Genomic DNA, 18,766 nt, shown 5'->3' on the forward strand with positions numbered 1-18,766 from the left:
GTGTCCGAGGGTTTGATTCCCAGTGGGACACACAGCTCGACAATGAGGATCAGCGCTGCTTCATTACACCAAGTGTGGGGCGGCGGGGCCTCCCTGTGAGGGCCAGCAGCACTTAATGAGTGAGGGCTGGGGGACGGCCGCGGGGGGGCCTCTGGGAGGGGCTGGGAGTTTTTCCCGGGAAAAAAAAATTATACGGGTCTCTGTTGTCAGAATGAGCAGAACACAATGGAGGCCTTTCTTAGGGCCGGCTGGACGAGGTGTGTGTGTGTGTGTGTGTGTGTGTGTGTGTGTGTGTGTGTGTGTGTGTGTGTGTGTGTGTGTGTGTGTGTGTGTGTGTGTGTGTGTGTGTGTGTGTGTGTTGAACACTTGCCACATTCACAACATTGAATCCCTCGAGGCTGGTTTACATTTAAGTCTGACGTCAGGCGATAGGCTTTCTACCTAAAAACACAGGCGTGTATGTACCAACCACTCCACACACACACATACATTCAAGTCACTAACTATATAACATGTGTAAACAGCAGTAGCAACATGCTTCCATATGTGTGGTTAATGTTGCCCTCACACAACCCCCAACAGACACACACACACACATCCCCCAAACCGGCTCTTCAGACACTTCTGTTGTCTGCTCCTCATTGGTCATGGAGGGTGGGCCATCATAAAGTGTGTGTGTGTGTGTGTGTGTGTGTGTGTGTGTGTGTGTGTGTGTGTGTGTTCAACAAAAATACAAACTAAACATACTGTAGGTATAATGAGAGTGTGCGTGTTAGAGGGACAGGATTTGGTTCACTCTCTGACCGAGAAGAAAGAGCAGGAACGTGTTGAGGCATATCTCTGGAATGTTAGGGGGTCGGAGATTATACTGTTGAACATGACACCAGTGCAGCACAGACTGCTGCTGCTGGAAAAACATACGCCTTTGTGCAACGCACACACACACACACACACACACACACACACACACACACACACACACACACACACACACACACACACACACACACACACACACACACACACACACACACACACACACACACACACACACAGCATAAGCTAACTCATGATAACATACAGTACATGGCTATGCGTTGAGCCAAGTGGATTACACATTGTGATTAAAACAACAACAAGATCCTCACAAAGTTGACCACGGTCTGCAACATCTCTGCAATCTTAATCCATGACCACCCCTTCCTTCCTCCCCCCTCTCACTCTTTTTGTCCAGTATACTAGCGGTCCCGGGGTCTGGCGGAAGAGAGGGGGGGGGGATGAAGGGGCAGAAGAGGAGACGGGGAGTGTGGGAAACCTCTGCAGAGCCGGTCCCCTGGCCCCTCTGAGGGGCCTTCCGCCTTCTCCTGGTCCCACTCCAACCCAGCAGCATGTGGGCCCACATTTACATACCAATAACGCCGTAAACATACTCTACATTAGCCCTGCCTGGCGTGTTCGCTCCCCTAAATCACTGGCAGGCTAATGGGCTGTGAACTTTAATAACCTTCAAACACACACGGTGTGTGTATGCGTGTGTGTTTAAGAAAGACATTGATTTAACACAGAGCGTTCCATTTCCTTACATGGGCTGCATGCCCAGCAGTAATGGCTGTCTGCTGTCTACAGACACACCCGAGACGGCACCTCTTCCACACACAACGTAAACAACGATAACAAGGAATGCTGGCTGTGGCGGATGAGTTTGACAATAAACAACAATAAACCTTCTGCTTAATACCACTTCTATTTATATTTAGCCACGTCACTTCCATTGAGCGTCCCACCCACAATGTCTGTTTGGATCTCTGCACTGCACCAAAACGGTCATGACAACGCAATGTCTTATATATATGCTGACGCAGGCGGTCTCCTCCTGTTACTAATTGATGAGCCTGTGCAGGAATATGGACCGACTTCAGCACATTCTACCTGAAATGGAGAAAGGTAGGTATTGAATGGCAGCCAGGTGGGTGAGATGAAGGGCAAGGGAGAACATGATGCCCACAGCATCAACAATGCCTTGTTTATAAAGGAGAGGCCTGGAACGAAGCAGTGGGCAGTGACCCTACAGCGAACACCGGAGATGGAGAAACATGGAGGAAACCCTGTTTTGGACTGGTGTGTTGTTTGAGTGATGCACTTTAGGCCTTACATGTGTTTGTTGTTATTGTCACAACAATACCCCCCCCACACACACACACACACACACACACACTCCAAACCCTGTGTATTGCAAGCTGAGGTAGGGATTACAAACAAACCTTTGGCCTGCTTCTTATAGGAATCAGGAAGCTTAATGATGGGGTAAGCAGCACCTCCCTCTGATCCACACACACAAGTTCGTCACCAATACGTTTTCTGAATCACAGTCTGCCTCCAAAACCCCAAATAAGGGCCAGAAAAATGTGTCACCACTCCATGACACATACGTATTGATAGACAAGGGAAATACTTAACCCGCCATACTCTACAAAAATATGCATACGCATAGCATATGGTGGTGTGGATCTGATAAACATAGATGACCCAGTTGTTCTTCTGGATTGTCATCGTGTCCTATAGGTGGCCTGATGGTGCCAGATGGTGTCACCACGGCATTAACACACCAGTGTTATTGTGGTCTTATGTTGACTCTCTGGGATCATGCGCTGCATGCCATCAGACCCTGGGGAGCCCAGCTACACACTTGGCTCTTAAAATCACACACCAGTTTCAGGTGTCTCTCATGGCAGCTGCTCTGAGAAACGGCTGTGGACGTCGATGTGGGCTTTGGATGGCATGTTATGATCAACTTAATAAAACTGCAGAAGTAACGCGCACCGAGGGTTGTAGTGAGGTGCTGCTGATCACTGGCAAAGACTGGTACTGGAGTAGAAAGTGTGCAACTCTTTCTTTGTACCTCTATGTACTACATTATACAAGAGGTATTTTTCGACCAAGCAATCTGATTCGTCGAAACATTTAGAACGTGAACAAATCAAGGTATTAGGTTGGACCCAATGCAAATTTTCCAAAATTTCCATGCAAAGGGAGATGCAACCAAGACAAAATGTTACATTTTTAGACTGAATTGCCCTACAATTCATTAAGATAAGCTATTTTATTTAGTTTGTCACCGTCATAAAACGGAAATGCTACAAGGCTTTACTGCATGATGTCCCACACCATACCCTACTGATGCAGTGCAGTCATGAAGGTCAGAAGAGAGTGCGGACCAGGTCCATGTGAGCGGAGGTGAACAGGCGAGGGTCTTACCGGGTGGCGAACATGGCTCTGAGGGAGGAGAAGGTGGCGGCGTCCTCTTTGAGGGTCTTCAGCTCGTTCCTCAGTTTCATCATCGTCTCCGTCACCATGGCCTTCTCGTTCTCATACTTGCTCTTCAGGTTGGCCAGAGCCACCTCTGCTGTCTGGGAGGAGAGACGGGGTTTAGAGCATGGCAAGTGGGACACAGGAATTACTGATGGCTGAATGAAAATCTAATTGTCCGTAATGTGGGCCACATGAGCTCCATTGTCCTCTCTAGGTCACACACATTTGGTTAACATTGCCCCAGTGACCTGTAAACACATGATAATGTTATGTGGTCAAGTGAAGTAGTAAAATTATCAACAGGTAACACGCTTTAGTTTTATTAATGGGTTTCATGGCTCTATTTATCCAGACTGGGTCAGGCACCGAGACGCCACACACAATCTCTAATAGCCACAACAGCAACTGGGCACACGTTCTAATTCTGTGTTACACTGCTCCTCTGGGTCTGTATAACTAAACAAACTGACCAGCTGACGCCACAGGGCCAGCGTCTCAGCCACAACTGTTTGCAGTGTATGTGCCGGGACAGCTGAACCGCCCATACTAGAATAAACCAAAGGTCCCTTCATCATCCCAAACTACAGCCAAAACACGGTCTAACCGTAAAGGATTCTACAAGAGACGGACCTGCTTGTTGGCCTTCAGCACGGTGCGGAGCGTGGCGATCTGCTCCCGCTTGGTGCTCAGCAGGGACTTGAGCTTCAGGATCTCCCCCATGCAGGCCTCCTTGTCCTTGTCGGCCACGGTGCCCAGCTCCAGGGAGGCCACGCGCTGCCGGGACAGCTCCGTGGTGCGGTCCACCGCCATCTGCAGGTGCTTGATCTGGTCGCGGATGATGGCCACCAGGTTGTAGACGTTCATGGGCTCGCGCCGGGAGTCCGACGCCGGCGGGGAGGGCAGGGAGGGCGGGGAGACCGGGTCCCCGAGGTCAGCGGGGAACAGGCCCTTGGTGAGCAGGATGGGCGAGCGGCGGCCGCGGCCCTCGGGGCTGCTGCGGCCGCCCTTGCCCTGCTTGTAGAAGTCCAGCATGACGCGGTTGGGCGTCTCGTTGTTGCACATGCACACGTGGTTGTAGAGGGTGGCCAGCTCCTCGCTGAAGGTGACCAGCTCGTCCTGGGCCACAGTCAGGCTGCCCTGGGATTCGCCGGCCACGTCGCTCACCTTAACACGCACACACACACACACACACACACGAACATTGATTAAGCTGTCTTTAACGAGAGAAGACCTGGCTAAACCACAACGCGCTAAGATTACACTACCGGTTAGGGATAGCCTCACGCTAACATCTCCATCGATCCCTTTGCTAGAGCGTATTATATAAGTCGGTCAATATCCTCTCCTCCTGCCTAATGCCTCCCGCCGGTGCCTCACCTTGCGCAGCTCCTTCTCCAGCCTGTTCTTCTCCTGCCGGTCCACCAGGCTGATCTTCTCCAGGGAGGCCAGCTTCCCGCCCAGCGTGGTGACGTCGATCTCCAGACGGCTGCGGTCCTCCTCGTAGCGGGACTGGCAGGCCTGGTACTCGGCCTTCAGCGTCTTCAGCTCCTCCTTCAGCTCCCCGGCCTCCGACAGGGCCACCTGACGCGGGCGGAGACACGCCGTCAGTCCGTCATCACTCCCACACATTACACACAGAGCTTAGCTAGCACTACTCATTGTTGGTGAAATATTACTGAACTGGTAGCACAGTAGTACAGTAGTAGGTCTTGTCACTACAGCGCCTATATCTGGTAGCAATACCTTCCTACTTTTGCCAGTCGTTTTCCCTCATCGCACCCACCTTGTACTTGCACTCCAGGATCTCGGGCCCGTTGATGTCCACCTCGTAGTAGTCTCCGTCCTCGTTGCTGTCGCGCTCCTTCTCGTTGTCCAGGGCCGACTGCCGCTCCTTGCTGGCCTGCAGCTTGCGCATGGCGGCCAGGTTCTCCGTGAGGCGGCCCACCTTCTCCTGGTGCTCCGACAGGGCCCCGTTGGCCTGCTCCAGCTGCTTCTGGGAGTCCTGCAGGTTGCCCAGCAGGTTCACCTTCTCGCGCTCCATCTGAGGGGGGGAGGGAGGGAGGGAGGGAGGGAGGGAGGGAGGGAGGCGCCGGCGTATGTTATTATGGGATGTTCATGTTCTGTTTTTGTTGATTACCCCCTTCTCATCTGTAGTCCCATTCCAGTCATTTCACAAATGGATTCGTTGGAAGGGGCCAGGGGTTCTAAGGACGTGGATGATGTGAGCGACTCCTCTCTCGGGTCGGGCGTAATAGATCCATCACATCGACGGATTGTCTGTCATGTGGTAACACTACCCCCCGCTATGTGGCTTGCGTTGCCAGATAATGTGAGACCCCGCCAGCTCCCACTGGTCCAGCGGGGATGGGCATCAGCGTCAGGGTGACCTTAAGGAGCAACTGGACTGGGCTCAAGTCAGGGCTGGCAGTGAGCGCACTGGGTCTCCTTACATTCCAATATACATAAAGCAATGCACTCCGAAGCACTAAGGTATTTCAGCGTGTGTGTTAGTGTGTGTGCGTGTCTTAATAATACAAGGCTAGCTAGGATGGCCCCACCCTTATGCAATGTACTGTATATTTGTTCACATTATAGTTGGACGAGTAGAAAAAAATGGGGCAGATGTTCTTAAGATGAGCTCTTCACACGCAATGACTACATCTGCATTATAGCCCATCTACCTAATCTAGGTTTTACAGAAGACAGTCTCAATGTTAAGCTATAATAAATGTTCACATACATATAATACTACTTACTATTTTAGGCTAAATTCTGCTGTTCATCATAAGATCTCAAAAGCAGCAGGCCTATTCATTCCAGAATCCCCAACATGATAATGTGACCATGAAAATGAATTGCTGAGACATCATCCACAACTAGTTATAATGTCCATGTCCTAATGCGGAGCAACATGACCTACATCGTCTAAGAGGGCCTGTAGGCCACTGGAGGATGCTTCTAATTACATCAAACTCGCACGCACAACTCTTCATTTTGTTCTCGCAGCAGCCATTTTGGATCCAGCTGCAGCCTATTGAGGTTGAGTCACTAAGAGTGAAATACAATACACCGAAAAGTAAGCACTTTCGATTGGATTGATCGGCCAGTTCCGGCTGGATGGAGAGAGGAGAGTGGAGGAAATGACCACAGAGTAGAGCGGAGTAATTGTGATGCACTTCCTGCGTCCTCTGTTCCTGTCTGTAATCTGTGGAGTGACCCGACCGAGTGGCTGGACACTTGACAAACCCAACAAGGACCTCTAGATTAAAACAGTGTACATACCAGGGCATCGCCAAGGAAACCTTGGGCTTCTCTAATCAACCTGACACCCGGGTTTCCCCTTTCAAGATGCATCTCAAGATTGAACCCTGGAGGCCCCAAAAGCGGCTGCCGTCCTCCGCAGGTAACCGGGTTCCACGCCCGTAACCACGGTGACCATCAACGAGACGCGGCCTTGGCCTCACTGGGGGTTTGAGGTGCAGGCAGATGGCAGATCCACCCGGAGTCACCTCCCGCCGTCTGCCTGCCTGTCGACTAGTGCCGCTCCCCGGGGGAGGGGGCGTCTCCCAGGATTAACATCGCTCTAACAGGATATTTATCCCAGCCGTAGCTCTGCCGCAGATCAGGCCGATGTGCTCCACTGACTCACTCACACACACACCGCCCAACACCCTGTCGTTAGCCGAAGGACACTTTCCACTGTCCTCAAACTGAGCCAGCACGCACAGGAACAGTGCGTGCTGAGGGTGGTGCACGGCCAGCAGATTAATGAGTAGAGGGGGGTGGCGGTGGGTAACTGGGGTTATTTATGTAAGACGATAGGGACACAATGAAGGGATTTTCTAAAGGAATTCAGATACTCATCTCGAGGAAAACAAAACTAGTTGTCATTTGTTAGATTTGGCTCTATGGAGAAACATGACACATTGTCATGCTACGGTAAAAGCCCTTCTCAAACTGCTGTTGAGAAGACATCTTGTTAATTATGTTGCACTTACTTTTAGTAAGTGCAACGTGTGTGTGTGTGTGTGTGTGTGTGTGCGTGCGTGCGTGTGTGTGGTGGACCCCCCACCTGCAGCAGCTGCTGTTTGAGCTTCTGGATCTCAGAGATGTTGAGTTCGCTCAGCAGGTCGTCCACCAGGCTCGGCACCGGGCAGAACAGGTCCTCCTTGTTGGGCGCAGAGTCGCGGTTGTCCTCGGCGATGGCCTGGGCCAGCTTGCTGAAGCCGTTCTCGTAGGCGCTGAGGGCGTCGTCGTTGTTGGGTTCGATGCCGGAGTCGTCGCTGAACTTCAGGCCGTCCAGGGAGATGCTGAGCGGACTGGGGGGCGGGGAGGAGGAGGAGGAGGAGATGTTGATTAATACGCTTGTTCCTTATAGAGAGGAGAGCTCTGTGTTCCTTATGGGGCAACACACAGTGAGGCAAGAGAGAGAGAGAGAGAGAGAGAGAGAGAGAGAGAGAGAGAGAGAGAGAGAGAGAGAGAAGAGAAAGAGAGAAAGAAAGAAAGAAAGAAAGAAAGAAAGAAAAAGTGAGAGATAAAAAGTGAGAGAGAGACAGACAGACATAGAGAAACAGAGAGACGTAGAGGGACAGATACAAGCCCATCATTGACCCACTTCCCCCCTGCCCTGTGTCTCACCTGTGGTAGAGGGAGTCCCCGATGGTCATGTAGTGGGACAGCTCCTTCCTCAGGGAGGCCTTGAGCTCGCGCTCCGTCTTGATGGTCTCCAGGGCCTCCCCCAGCTGGCGCTCGGCGATCTCCTTCAGGCGCACCGCGTCCTCCAGCTGGCTGTTCAGGAACTGCGTGTCCTCCTCCAGACGCCGGATCTCGTGCTTCAGGCCCTCGAACTCCACCTGGGGAAACACAAGGGGCGTTAGGGTTTGGAGGGTGGTGCAGGGAACACAGCCCCCGTCACACGGAGCCAGATGAAATGGGGGTGGGGGGGGGGGGGGGGGGAGTAGGGGGGGCGTCTCAATTTAATCCAATTCATTCTGATTGCAAAATAGAATTGTGACTTAATTTAATTTCTTTAATTTGTTTATCGGCTAATTTTGAATCGCGACATACGCATATGTTTGATATCATCCCCGGTGGCAAGGTCATATGGAGAGAATTATCAGCATCAAAATAAAGCCGGCCCCAAATGGAAATACTCTTAATGGGTATTCAGCTGGGTGTGTGCGCTAGCTATAGAGGATTCTGTTTATTTTAATCCACCCATCCCTTTGAATGAAACCACCCGGTTATATGTCTTTCGAACCGTTAAGAGGGTGCGTTGGGAGGTTTAAATTTGTTTTAAATCAGAGCCTTAACCTTCGAAGCCGAAAACGACACAAATGTCTGCAATAGTGTTTTATCAGATAAAGAAATCTAAATGTAGCTGCGCTCACACCTCTCTGAGGTGGTGGAGGGGAAACCATGGGAGGAAAGCTGTGATCAGACGCACCGGAGGAGGGTGTAGGCAGTGCAATGTTTACATGTGTCACCTTGTATGTCAATTAATTAACAGCATTAATTAAACAGATGAACCAGAAAAGGATATGTTGCGTGGTGTGCTAAAATAAATAACAATAAATAAATCAATTAAGCAGCGATTATAGCGGTTCTCTCTTTGTATTCTGTAGTCCCAATATTGGTTTTCATCTAGATTTCTACTACACTTATCGTGCATACACATATTTCCTGTATATATTTAGTTATTCTTAGTTATTCTTGTTTGTTATCTCGACTTCAGCCCTGTACTCTCTGCTGCAGTGCACCCCGTCTCAACTCACAGACCATCCGGTCCTAGCTGCACACCGACACATCCAGTTCCCCCGTGCTCCTGTGCTGCTTGGGGCTGCCCCTCACCTGGGTCTGCTTCAGCACGGACACCTGCTTCTGCAGGGAGATGTTCTCCTCCTCCAGCTCTGTGTAGTCCTGCAGCAGCCGCGCCTCCCGGAACTTGTACTCCTTGACGTCATCCCGCAGCCGGACCCTCTCCAGCTCATCCACCTGGTAGCTCTGCAGGGAGGAGGGGGAGGAGGAGAGAAGGAGGCTGTCAGAGGGTTTGCTTTTCAATCTCGTCCGAGTGAGCGCTTCGGTGAGGCAACAGTGATTGATTGGATGTATTCACATCAATGTGTGCGTGTGTGTGCGGTCTTAAACATGTAAATCTTCATGGATAAGGATATCCACCAAATCCCATCTGTCTCTTCTGTTAAATGCAAAGTGTGTCTTTGTGTGCGTAAGGTGTTGAGAGAGAGAGAGACACACACACACACACACAGAGACGGAGAGAGAGACAGATACGGAGACAGAGTGTGTATGTGTGTCTAAAGGCGCCAAGTGTCTTGGTGGGCAGTGGGCCACCAGCTTGATTTGCTGCCAGCTTTGATTGCCATACTGACAGTAAAGACACTTATGGTGAGAGATGATGAATGACTGGTACTCTTAACAGTGGAGTCTGCCAATGTGACAGAACGTGGAATCAGTCAGTTGAGTATATGGAATTGGTACATGAAGGTGTACAAATGAAATACACCCTACAACACAAAGCCACAATCTTATGAGTGCCTCCAATTATTATATTCATTTTCTGTTGTATGTAATAGCTGTAATGTTTTGAGACACAAGTCCATTTGCTAGTTCTACAGCATAGCCATATGTGTGATATGAAATGACCAGCGCTTAACAAGGTTATAAATAATCAAATAGATAAATAAAGACGTGTGACCGTGACCCTTTTGGCCAACACTGAAGCTTCCTGATCGCTGAGTGACCGACACGCCATCTTTGCTAGTTCCTCTATGGTTGCTCTTACAACTCTTAACACCTTTCCGGGCCCCTCCCAGTGACGGGCCAAAGCTAATCCTGAAAGCCCCAGCCAGCAGCTGGGAGCGTGGCTCAGAAACAACACTTTGAAGTGAAGAGACACTGACCAAAGGAGGTGTATGGTTTCCACACCTTTCATCTAAATTAATTCACACTGTGCGAGTGTGTGTGTGTGTGTGTGTGTGTGTGTGTGTGTGTGTGTGTGTGTGTGTGTGTGTGTGTGTGTGTGTGTGTTCTTGTCTCGTCATGATGTCATGTTGTCACCACACTTCACCCCATCAAGTCACATGACTCCAAAATACACAACCTCAACAGCTATTTCTGCATGGACAGAGTATCTTAATCAAGCGACTTGTCGACAACGAAAGAGACAATCTGATCACTCTTGTGCAGTTTTGTTTCCATATCCCAGATGATCAGGAATACATGTTTCCTTGTTAGCTGGGAGCAATTATTAGTTACATTTTGCAGAGCTGGGCCTGGATGATGTTTGATGCAGCATTAATATTCAGCAGCGCTCCCACATGCGTAATGAGTGCGGGTGTTTGCTGCCTGCATGAAAGCCCTCACGTTGATTCATTACTGAATAATGCATGTGCTTAGCACAGAGATCAGGCCTTCCCCTAAGCCCATACACTGAGGTCAGATCAAATAGCCTGTGTTCCCTAGACAGCCCTAATAGAAAGGGAAACGTATTTTATGGAGAAATTGGATATGACTCGCACCAGCTGCATATTGACTGGATGCTGATGACTTGAAAATGGGAATTCTTATTTTGGACGGAAGTGAATAATCAATTTGTGGGTCTGGTGATTAGGAAAGAGCAGTGTTGAATGTTATGGCTTGGTTGTCATCTTGTGAGCAATTCATAACATAAAATTTGTATTAACCTTTATTTACAAACAATGTTTGTTTTTTTTTGTTCCATTTTTAGAAACTTCCAGAGAAGGTAAAAAAGTCACATTTAAGAAATGGCTCTTGTTTGAGCAAAATAATAAAAAAAGAATTGAACTAAAATGAAATCATCACTGGTGCCCTTGACACAACAATGAAGCAGCAGATGGGAGGAAGGTCTCTTTCCTGGCCAGGGTTAGGCGTCTCAGCTAACCCCGGGTGAGGTTTATTCCTGATGAATACAGGCAGCCACTGGCAAACAGCTACAACGTGATTAGAATGCACACCAGGGCCTTGACCTTTCACCTCTCCTTCCAAAGACCCCTTTCTGTCTCCCCCTCTCTCGCTATCCTCCCCCCACCAGGATGATGGGACTGTGACTGTGGGGGGGGGGGGGGGGGGTCAGCAACTGGCTGCCTGACAGACGTTGATTTGTATAAACCCACCACCCTTGGTTTTATGGTGGCCTGTCGCAAAGTGTGAACAACATTGACTCAGGCACGGAACGCCAGGCACCCCCTTGGGAATGTTTGTGTCCGTGTGTCTGTGCGTTTGTGTGCCTGTCTTCGGCACAGAAGGTAGCAGGGAAAATGGTATAAAACGTCACCTTTGAACACCCTGTCAAAAGGATACAGTTCAGGAGTTACGATCCCCCCCCCCCCCCCCCCCCCCCGAGACAGCCTGCTGCCACCTCTGGTACCACCCAGTTGCTTCCACAACATCCACAAAGACACACAGAGACACCTCACCGCCAAGTGGGGGGTAAGGCAAGTGGTAGTCAGTGGCAAAGTGGGTGGCATAGGCCATTTTCAACTAGCGGCCATCTTGATTTTAAATATTTAGAACCGTTAAGAACACAGATGGAACCAAGATGGCCACTAGGTGAATAAGACCCATGGTAGCCTTTTAATATTGATGTACACCATCACTAGACTTATTGCATTTATATTAGTAAAGTATGTATTACAATACACATGCCTGTTTCTCTACTCAAGTATGACCTATTTATGTCACTAATTTGCACACAGAGCCTCTGGTAGGTCTATTCCCCTGCTGGGGCTTTGAGGACACCAGCTCACTAGATTACAGGGTCAGAGTGGTTTCCAGTCTGAGCATGCTCTACTCTACTGTACTGAATTAACCCTCACTTTCTCTCTGTAAAGCTCCTGCTACAACAGTGGAAATACTTTTGACAGCATGAAAGGGTTTAGTTGTGCTTCAGTCCCAAGTTCTGTTTCTTAATGTGTTCAAAATGTGTTTGAGCTCCTTAAACTATAGCGCTTATCGGAAGCCGCTTGTTCAGCATAAAAGGGATGAAGTCTTTGGGTTTAAATACTTTCTCAAATGGTAAGGAGTTTCTGCCATGATAACCCAACATTTCCTTGCAGGAAATGATAGGTCCGGCAAGGATGGTAGACAGGCTATATTTTCCATCAATACAATTTATTTTTCATCGTTCCTTGCCCACTCGCTCTAGCATCCACCATTTTGCTCTCCCTACTGCTCACTCTGCTGCATCCTACTCACTTCACACTATCTGCAGTCTGCCCACATGCTTTTAGTGTTCATGTAGCAGCCGTGGTTGAATAGGATCCTAGGAACCTCCATTAGGGCCAATAACATCAATTTGTCAGATTGACAGGGAGCGTACAGAAGCACTCTGCTCAATCATCTGTCCTCTCCTCCACACATAAACACACACCCAGCTCCACGCACACAGATGAAACAGACTATCCTTAGCAAAATGTGACTTTGAGGTCATGTCGACTACCGTTAAATCTCAGGGGCCCCACCGACTGCAGGATTACCTTCTGAAAGGGATGAGTGAAAAAACCTCACAGATGTGGTGCAGCTCAGCAGCCCCCCCTCCCCAGCCCTATGGGTTCTTAAGACAGAATGCAGGTATAATGAAGAAGCGTTCTGGCGTCTCGCTGCTGTCAAGCCAGGAGAACTAAGGTGAAAGTAGATCTGCTTTTATCCTCCTTTTTGCCGCGAGCGACTGTCAAGTCTGTATGGAGAGACGCTGCGCTGACCCCATTAGGGCCCGGAACAAAGTCAAGGTCACCCTCTGATGTTTTCAGTGAGATTATCAAAGCCCCCTCGAGTAAATGAAACAGAAAATGCTTTGGACTTTTTCGCCTTGCGTGTGTCCTGCAAATTTCTTTCAGCGCTACGCATTCATGCACGCAAGTGTGAATGAGGGATTCACTGTATGTCCGTGGGTCATTCGAACAAAATAAGGATGCTTGCACACTTTAGCACTTTGTATGTTAATCCTGGAGGTGCACTCTGCATGACACACAGTGCACATGTTTGTCTGGGAAATTCTGAGCACTGGTGCATGTCTGACATGCACAAGACCAACAAGGGAAAACACTCTAGCCATGGTGGCCCGGCCCCAGGCTTAAATCAGGCAGCGCACTCTTCTGAGGACAAACGTCAATTGGGAACAATGGCCACTAAAAGTATTTAAGAGAGTTACCCTCCTCTTGTGAGGTTAAAATGTAAATCAAACTGGTAATTAGTGGGTGGAGCAATCTGAAAGGTTTTTATTTTTATTTAGACCAGATGGGGCATCACATGAAACCAGACTACCCAGAGAACATCTACACAAGGATCAGACCGGATCATTTTACAATCCTGTTAGCAGGCATTGCTCTATCTGTTACAAAGAACCACATGTATGTTGGAAGACTCATAAATACACATACACTCAATCATACCTCTAGTTTATAGTCTTATTCTATTATCTACTATTTCACGTACTCCACTCCTCTACTTCTGCATCATCATCAACACCATCATCGCTAATTACCAATTAATCGTGGTTTTCAGCTTCCAACCTTTTTTTGAACCTATCCTTTTGTGTCCGCTTCCATGACCTGGGTCAGCAGGCCAGCAGTCAGCAACACAGGAAACCATGCAGGCAGCCGGGAGGAGATCAGAGCTCAGAGCCCAGTGCCCGTCTGGGAGGCTGTTACCTTGACCTCATCTCATCTCAACGGTGAGGTCAAAGCACCCTTTCATGAGGTGCACTCACCCAGCAAACCACTCACCCTGACCTTGCAATGAACTAGGTACGGATGTAACAAATATATAAACACACAGTGACTGATCTTGTTCAGCTCAATTCCCTTTTTTGTACACTGCATTTATCTGTTCTGGTTAACTACTCTAAATGCATTCTGTTAATTCAGCCTTGATTCAGCTTCTGATTCCTGTGTGTGGGTGTGTATCTACTTAGCATCCAGGTCAAAAGGTAATGGACATTTTGTTTGTGACAACTTTGTCCTGCCCACGGTGGCTATCAGGTGGAAAATCCAATCACATTAAAACAATTGAATGGGCCCATTACAGTGGTGGCTAAAGCCACAATGCCCTGATTAAATGGGTTTAGCTACAGCTTTAAACAGCTGTATTCTCATACACTGTTGCTTGTTAGAATGAAGAGAGCTTTCTGTAAGCAAACAAAATTTGAAAAGATTCTCTGCCATGATTCTCTCCCTTTCTCCTCTTAGGACTTGAGGAGTTTAATGGAGTCATGCTTATTACCATGCGCTGCCTTACAATGTAGCTTACCCACCGCGTGGGTTTAATCCTGTAGCCTACACCATAGCTGTGAAATATGGATGATCCATGCTCCCAGCGTTTAGTGATCAGTTTGAATGGTGATATTTAGTCATGGAAGTCATGATGAATAAAAGAGATGTACTCAATCATTTCGGGTACACCTCTTGTACATCTCATGCACTTGTTTGGGAATGACTATAATACTTTGCTCACAGTAAAGATACCCTGAACCAGTTGTAAGAATCAGCTCATTGTGCTGGCTATTGACGATTACTTTCTCAGAAGGGTACATTTTGTGTGTGTGGGAGCAAATAAAAACCCATAACCGAAGGAATCTGTCTTCCACCATCCTCAATGGATCTCTTCCTCCTCATCCTCCTCGGGCACCGTTCTCAGCCTCGTTCAGTCCCACTGTCCCCTCCTCCTCGCGCTGCAGAACCATTGAGGCTAATTTAAATGCAAGCCAACAAAGGGCTCTTTCAGTGATCCCAGCCCGGTCCCAATGCCAGGCTCAGTGCCCTGCTCCCACCGGCCGCCGCCCACACAAAACCCTCTGTGCTCCCCACACAAGTGCCATTGCAGGGTTGTCATTATCCTCCCCGCACAATGAATGATTATATGCCAACACCCTATCTCATCTAGCTAATTAGAGCTAGCTGCAGCTAATAGCGCTGCATGAGTACAGGGGAGTGTGTTCACAGTGTGTTCACAGTGTCCCGGACACCTGCTGAAGGAGCCCTTCCATTGGTCACCAGTAAAGCAATTAATCAACACATCCGATTGGAGGAGAGCCAACAGTGGATTGGCTTGCAGGTTACTCACAAACGCCTCCAAATAACCTTACAACCAATTCAGGCCTGTCAAAGATGGGCATACATGCGAGTATAGCATACAGAGAAATTAATAACTTATAACCGTAAGTGCTGATCTTGTGTTTATCCACACTTGCTGCTGACCTACTTATTGCCAAAATTTGGATGTTTCCATAACTCTTAAGTCCTTTTTAAGCATTTTTTACCCTAATCTCCTTCAAAAAAAGCAATTGCCTGCCAGCAAGTAGTGTGTCAACGTGAGCTAATCCCTACGACACTAGAGGAGACACTTATACCCCAAAAAGACTGTAGAACACCAAAGCAGACGGCCCACTACCCTAATCCGCCACCCCCGCCCCCAGCCCCCCCCCCGCCCCCCAAGCCCACAACCAGTAAAACGTCCAACTTGACCCGAAAGAGTGCAGGCTCAGCTCAACATGTGGTCGTCAAACGCAGCAGGGCGATTAATTCTGCTTAGCCTGGCACGGGACCAGTGCACCCCTTTAAACCAAAGAAACCTATCTCAAGATATGGGTCATCCCCTACACGTCCGTCTCCCAGACTGAGTCTGATAAGACGGAAGACTGGCAGGAAGCCTTTGATTCTCAGTCTCCAATGTCAAGTGTTTGAGTCCATTCTGATCCCTCGTCACCGGCCCGTCACACACATTCATGCAAAAATGTGGTTGCATCACATGCATGCATGCAGCGGCCACCATGCTCCAATTCCCCACTAATGAGGTCCATTAGGCTTGAGATATCGTCCAAATTGGAGCAGGGACAATAGAGGCGGCTGCTATTGGAGGCAGAAAATATGTAATGGAGTGGAATAAATGTTTGACTGCTTGGGGTGGGTGGGGGTTGGGTGGGGTTAAGGGTTGCATGTTATGCTAGTAATGTGGATTAGTGAGGCTCATCTGTTGGGGTGAGCGGATCATGGGTTTAAGAAGTTTGGGTAAGTTGGGGGAACACCAATAAAAGTAAAACAACTCCCATTCCTATTAGTGACTCAAAAAACGTATAATCATAATAACCCCACCCTTGAAGAAAGGGATAGAGGCACTACGCCTGCTCTGAAGGCATTAGGCTACTAAATACATTTGGCCTCCTTCAGATTCCCAAATGTTTGAAAACTATGAGCATGATCTGCTCCATGCCGGAGCAGTGAGCATGCACACTAACAGAAGCCATGCCTGCAATTATGACATTTCACTGAAGATGTTGTCTCATATTAAACATTAAGGGCATGATTAAATAAATGCTGGGTGTCAAATACCACTTAGAACTTGCTTTAACTTGTAAGACTTAGGATCAACAACCCATTCATGCAACCAAAGATTGTGTACCTAAGGAGCTTAGGGGAGCTTGCAAATCAACATAGATTGGTATTGTAAAGTTACAGAGCAATCAAACACACAATTTAGCCCTACATATGTCCACCAAATACCAAGTCCAATCAGATGACGCCTGCTCGTCAAACCTGAACAAACGATTCAAACATCAGGGTCGGATAACCTCTGCAATCCCATGATCAACCCGAGTAGGTGATTGGATCCCGCTTACCTCTCTCATCTCCAGGTTGATGGAGGCCAGCCGCTCGTTCTCAGACTGCGTGTTGGTCAGGATGTTGCGTGACTGTCGGACCTCCGTCTGCAGCTCCAGGACCCTCTGCTCATAGTAGGCCTCCTTAGAAGCAGACTCCTGGATCAGGGACTCCTCCCGGCTCTCCCCGTCCGCGGCCACCTTTCTGTGGTTGGAGTAGGCTTGTCCGAAGGCCTACAGAAGAGAGGAGGAAGAGAACAGACACTTAGACACAATGCAGTGTAAAGAACGCAAATTAATGATTTTAATAGGTTCATAGTGCGGTGAAGTTGACATGCATCCATCAAACTGCTTAAAAAAAGGGCAGACATTATTTTGTGGATTGTTACTAAAACGAGATTGGATTTGTGTCCCTGTTGTGGTGCTGTAGGGGATTTGTGAAGTCTATAAAAAGCTAAATCTTTCGATGACCCGGCTACACCCCTCCTAAATGCTGCCGCGGAACCAGAGAGATAATCAGTGAGTCTATCTGGGCTGCATGTCCCCCACCCCACCCCACCATTTCAATTTCAGTGACTCTGTTGCACATGCTGCTCACACTTCACAGATGGAGATTGCAGAGAGGCAGCAGCACAAACAGACCAACGCCTGTCTGTCTGGGTGATTCAGCACAATGCCCTTGATAGGATATCCTCCTCAGTAGGTTAACAAAAGGTGTACTTAATAGAACTAGATGATGATGATTTGTTAATCATCGACCGAATCGTGGGACATCTCTCAATCTCTCTGCCTTTAGTTGTTTTCATGTTGTTTCTGCCCTTTATTCTTGTGCACTTTGAGATCATTTGTTTGATGTAATGTGCATTATAAATAACATTTATTATTACACAGCTCACAGCTTGAGTGCAAACCCCAGCATGAAATAGGCCAAGGCCACAAAGAGATCCCAGCGGGTTTCAAGCTCCCCACAAGCTCTCTGACCCACTGGTCCACTGCGGCATCAAGCGCATGTGACAGGCGGCTGCTGGGTGTTCTCACTTCCACCCGGTTGTATATTAATCCCAGTAATTCCCTTGGCAAAAGGATATTCTGCAAGTGTGTATGTATTTGACCTACTTTTGGGTGTTGAGTGGGTGTGATTTCACTTAAGTTGTTTGAACGCGCAATCTGTCCAAGAAGTGCGATGGACTACACACATGACATCAGGTCTGGTGCCTCACATGCCATTGATTGTGCTTTGAAGTGGGGAGAGATAGCATCATAAAGCTGCCAGACCCTTTGGCCTACAAACAGCAGTCGTGTCCTGTAGGCATTGCCCAATCGCACATGGTGAAACGTGGGTTTACCCTTAACTCAATCTGACCTTCACCTGTCCATGGCTGTCATTTGTGGAATTTCTTCATTCAACTCATTATGATTATTTGTCTGCGGGGATTACTATGGACCATGGGATTACAGTTTCCCTTATATTGCACGTATCCATGATAAACAAGTTTTCCTGTCTCTAAAAATCTGCAAGCTGCTTACAGAGCAGCCGCCAATCCCCATGAAGGAATAAATTCCGGCTATCAACAAATTAAGATGTTCCACAAAGATATCATACCCAAGGCCCAAGGCCATATTTGATTAGAATGTCATTAAGATATGGGATTAACCCAATCAGGAAGTAGGGGATCCCCATCATTACAGTCTGGGCACGCGACAGGCGCGCCCGTGTGTGTGTGTTGTGTGTTGTGTGTTGTGTGTTGTGTGTGTGTGTGTGTGTGTGTGTCTTGGGGGGAGGGGGGGACACGCGACCTACTGACTCTGTCAAACTAATCAAGAGGT

At 48.4% G+C, this 18,766-nt stretch overlaps 1 protein-coding gene across 3 annotated transcripts in view; it reads right to left on the bottom strand.

Moving 5' to 3' along the window:
* LOC311359853 (protein bicaudal D homolog 2-like) overlaps positions 1 to 18,766 on the bottom strand; it is a 39,268-nt gene that overhangs the window by 7,998 nt on the left and 12,504 nt on the right. For all 3 annotated transcript variants that reach the window (XM_084479881.1, XM_084479880.1, XM_084479879.1), the window contains exons 2-9: positions 16,961 to 17,173; positions 9,160 to 9,312; positions 7,948 to 8,162; positions 7,382 to 7,628; positions 5,093 to 5,350; positions 4,687 to 4,890; positions 3,940 to 4,473; positions 3,256 to 3,407 (exon numbers count right to left, since the gene is read on the bottom strand). In XM_084479881.1, coding sequence (XP_084336007.1) covers positions 3,256 to 3,407; positions 3,940 to 4,473; positions 4,687 to 4,890; positions 5,093 to 5,350; positions 7,382 to 7,628; positions 7,948 to 8,162; positions 9,160 to 9,312; positions 16,961 to 17,173 — 1,976 coding nt within the window. The remainder of the gene's footprint in view (positions 1 to 3,255; positions 3,408 to 3,939; positions 4,474 to 4,686; positions 4,891 to 5,092; positions 5,351 to 7,381; positions 7,629 to 7,947; positions 8,163 to 9,159; positions 9,313 to 16,960; positions 17,174 to 18,766) is intronic.

This window comes from Micromesistius poutassou (assembly GCF_964030765.1).
Source record: "Micromesistius poutassou genome assembly, chromosome: 15".
In the NCBI taxonomy this organism is placed as follows: Eukaryota; Metazoa; Chordata; class Actinopteri; order Gadiformes; family Gadidae; genus Micromesistius; species Micromesistius poutassou.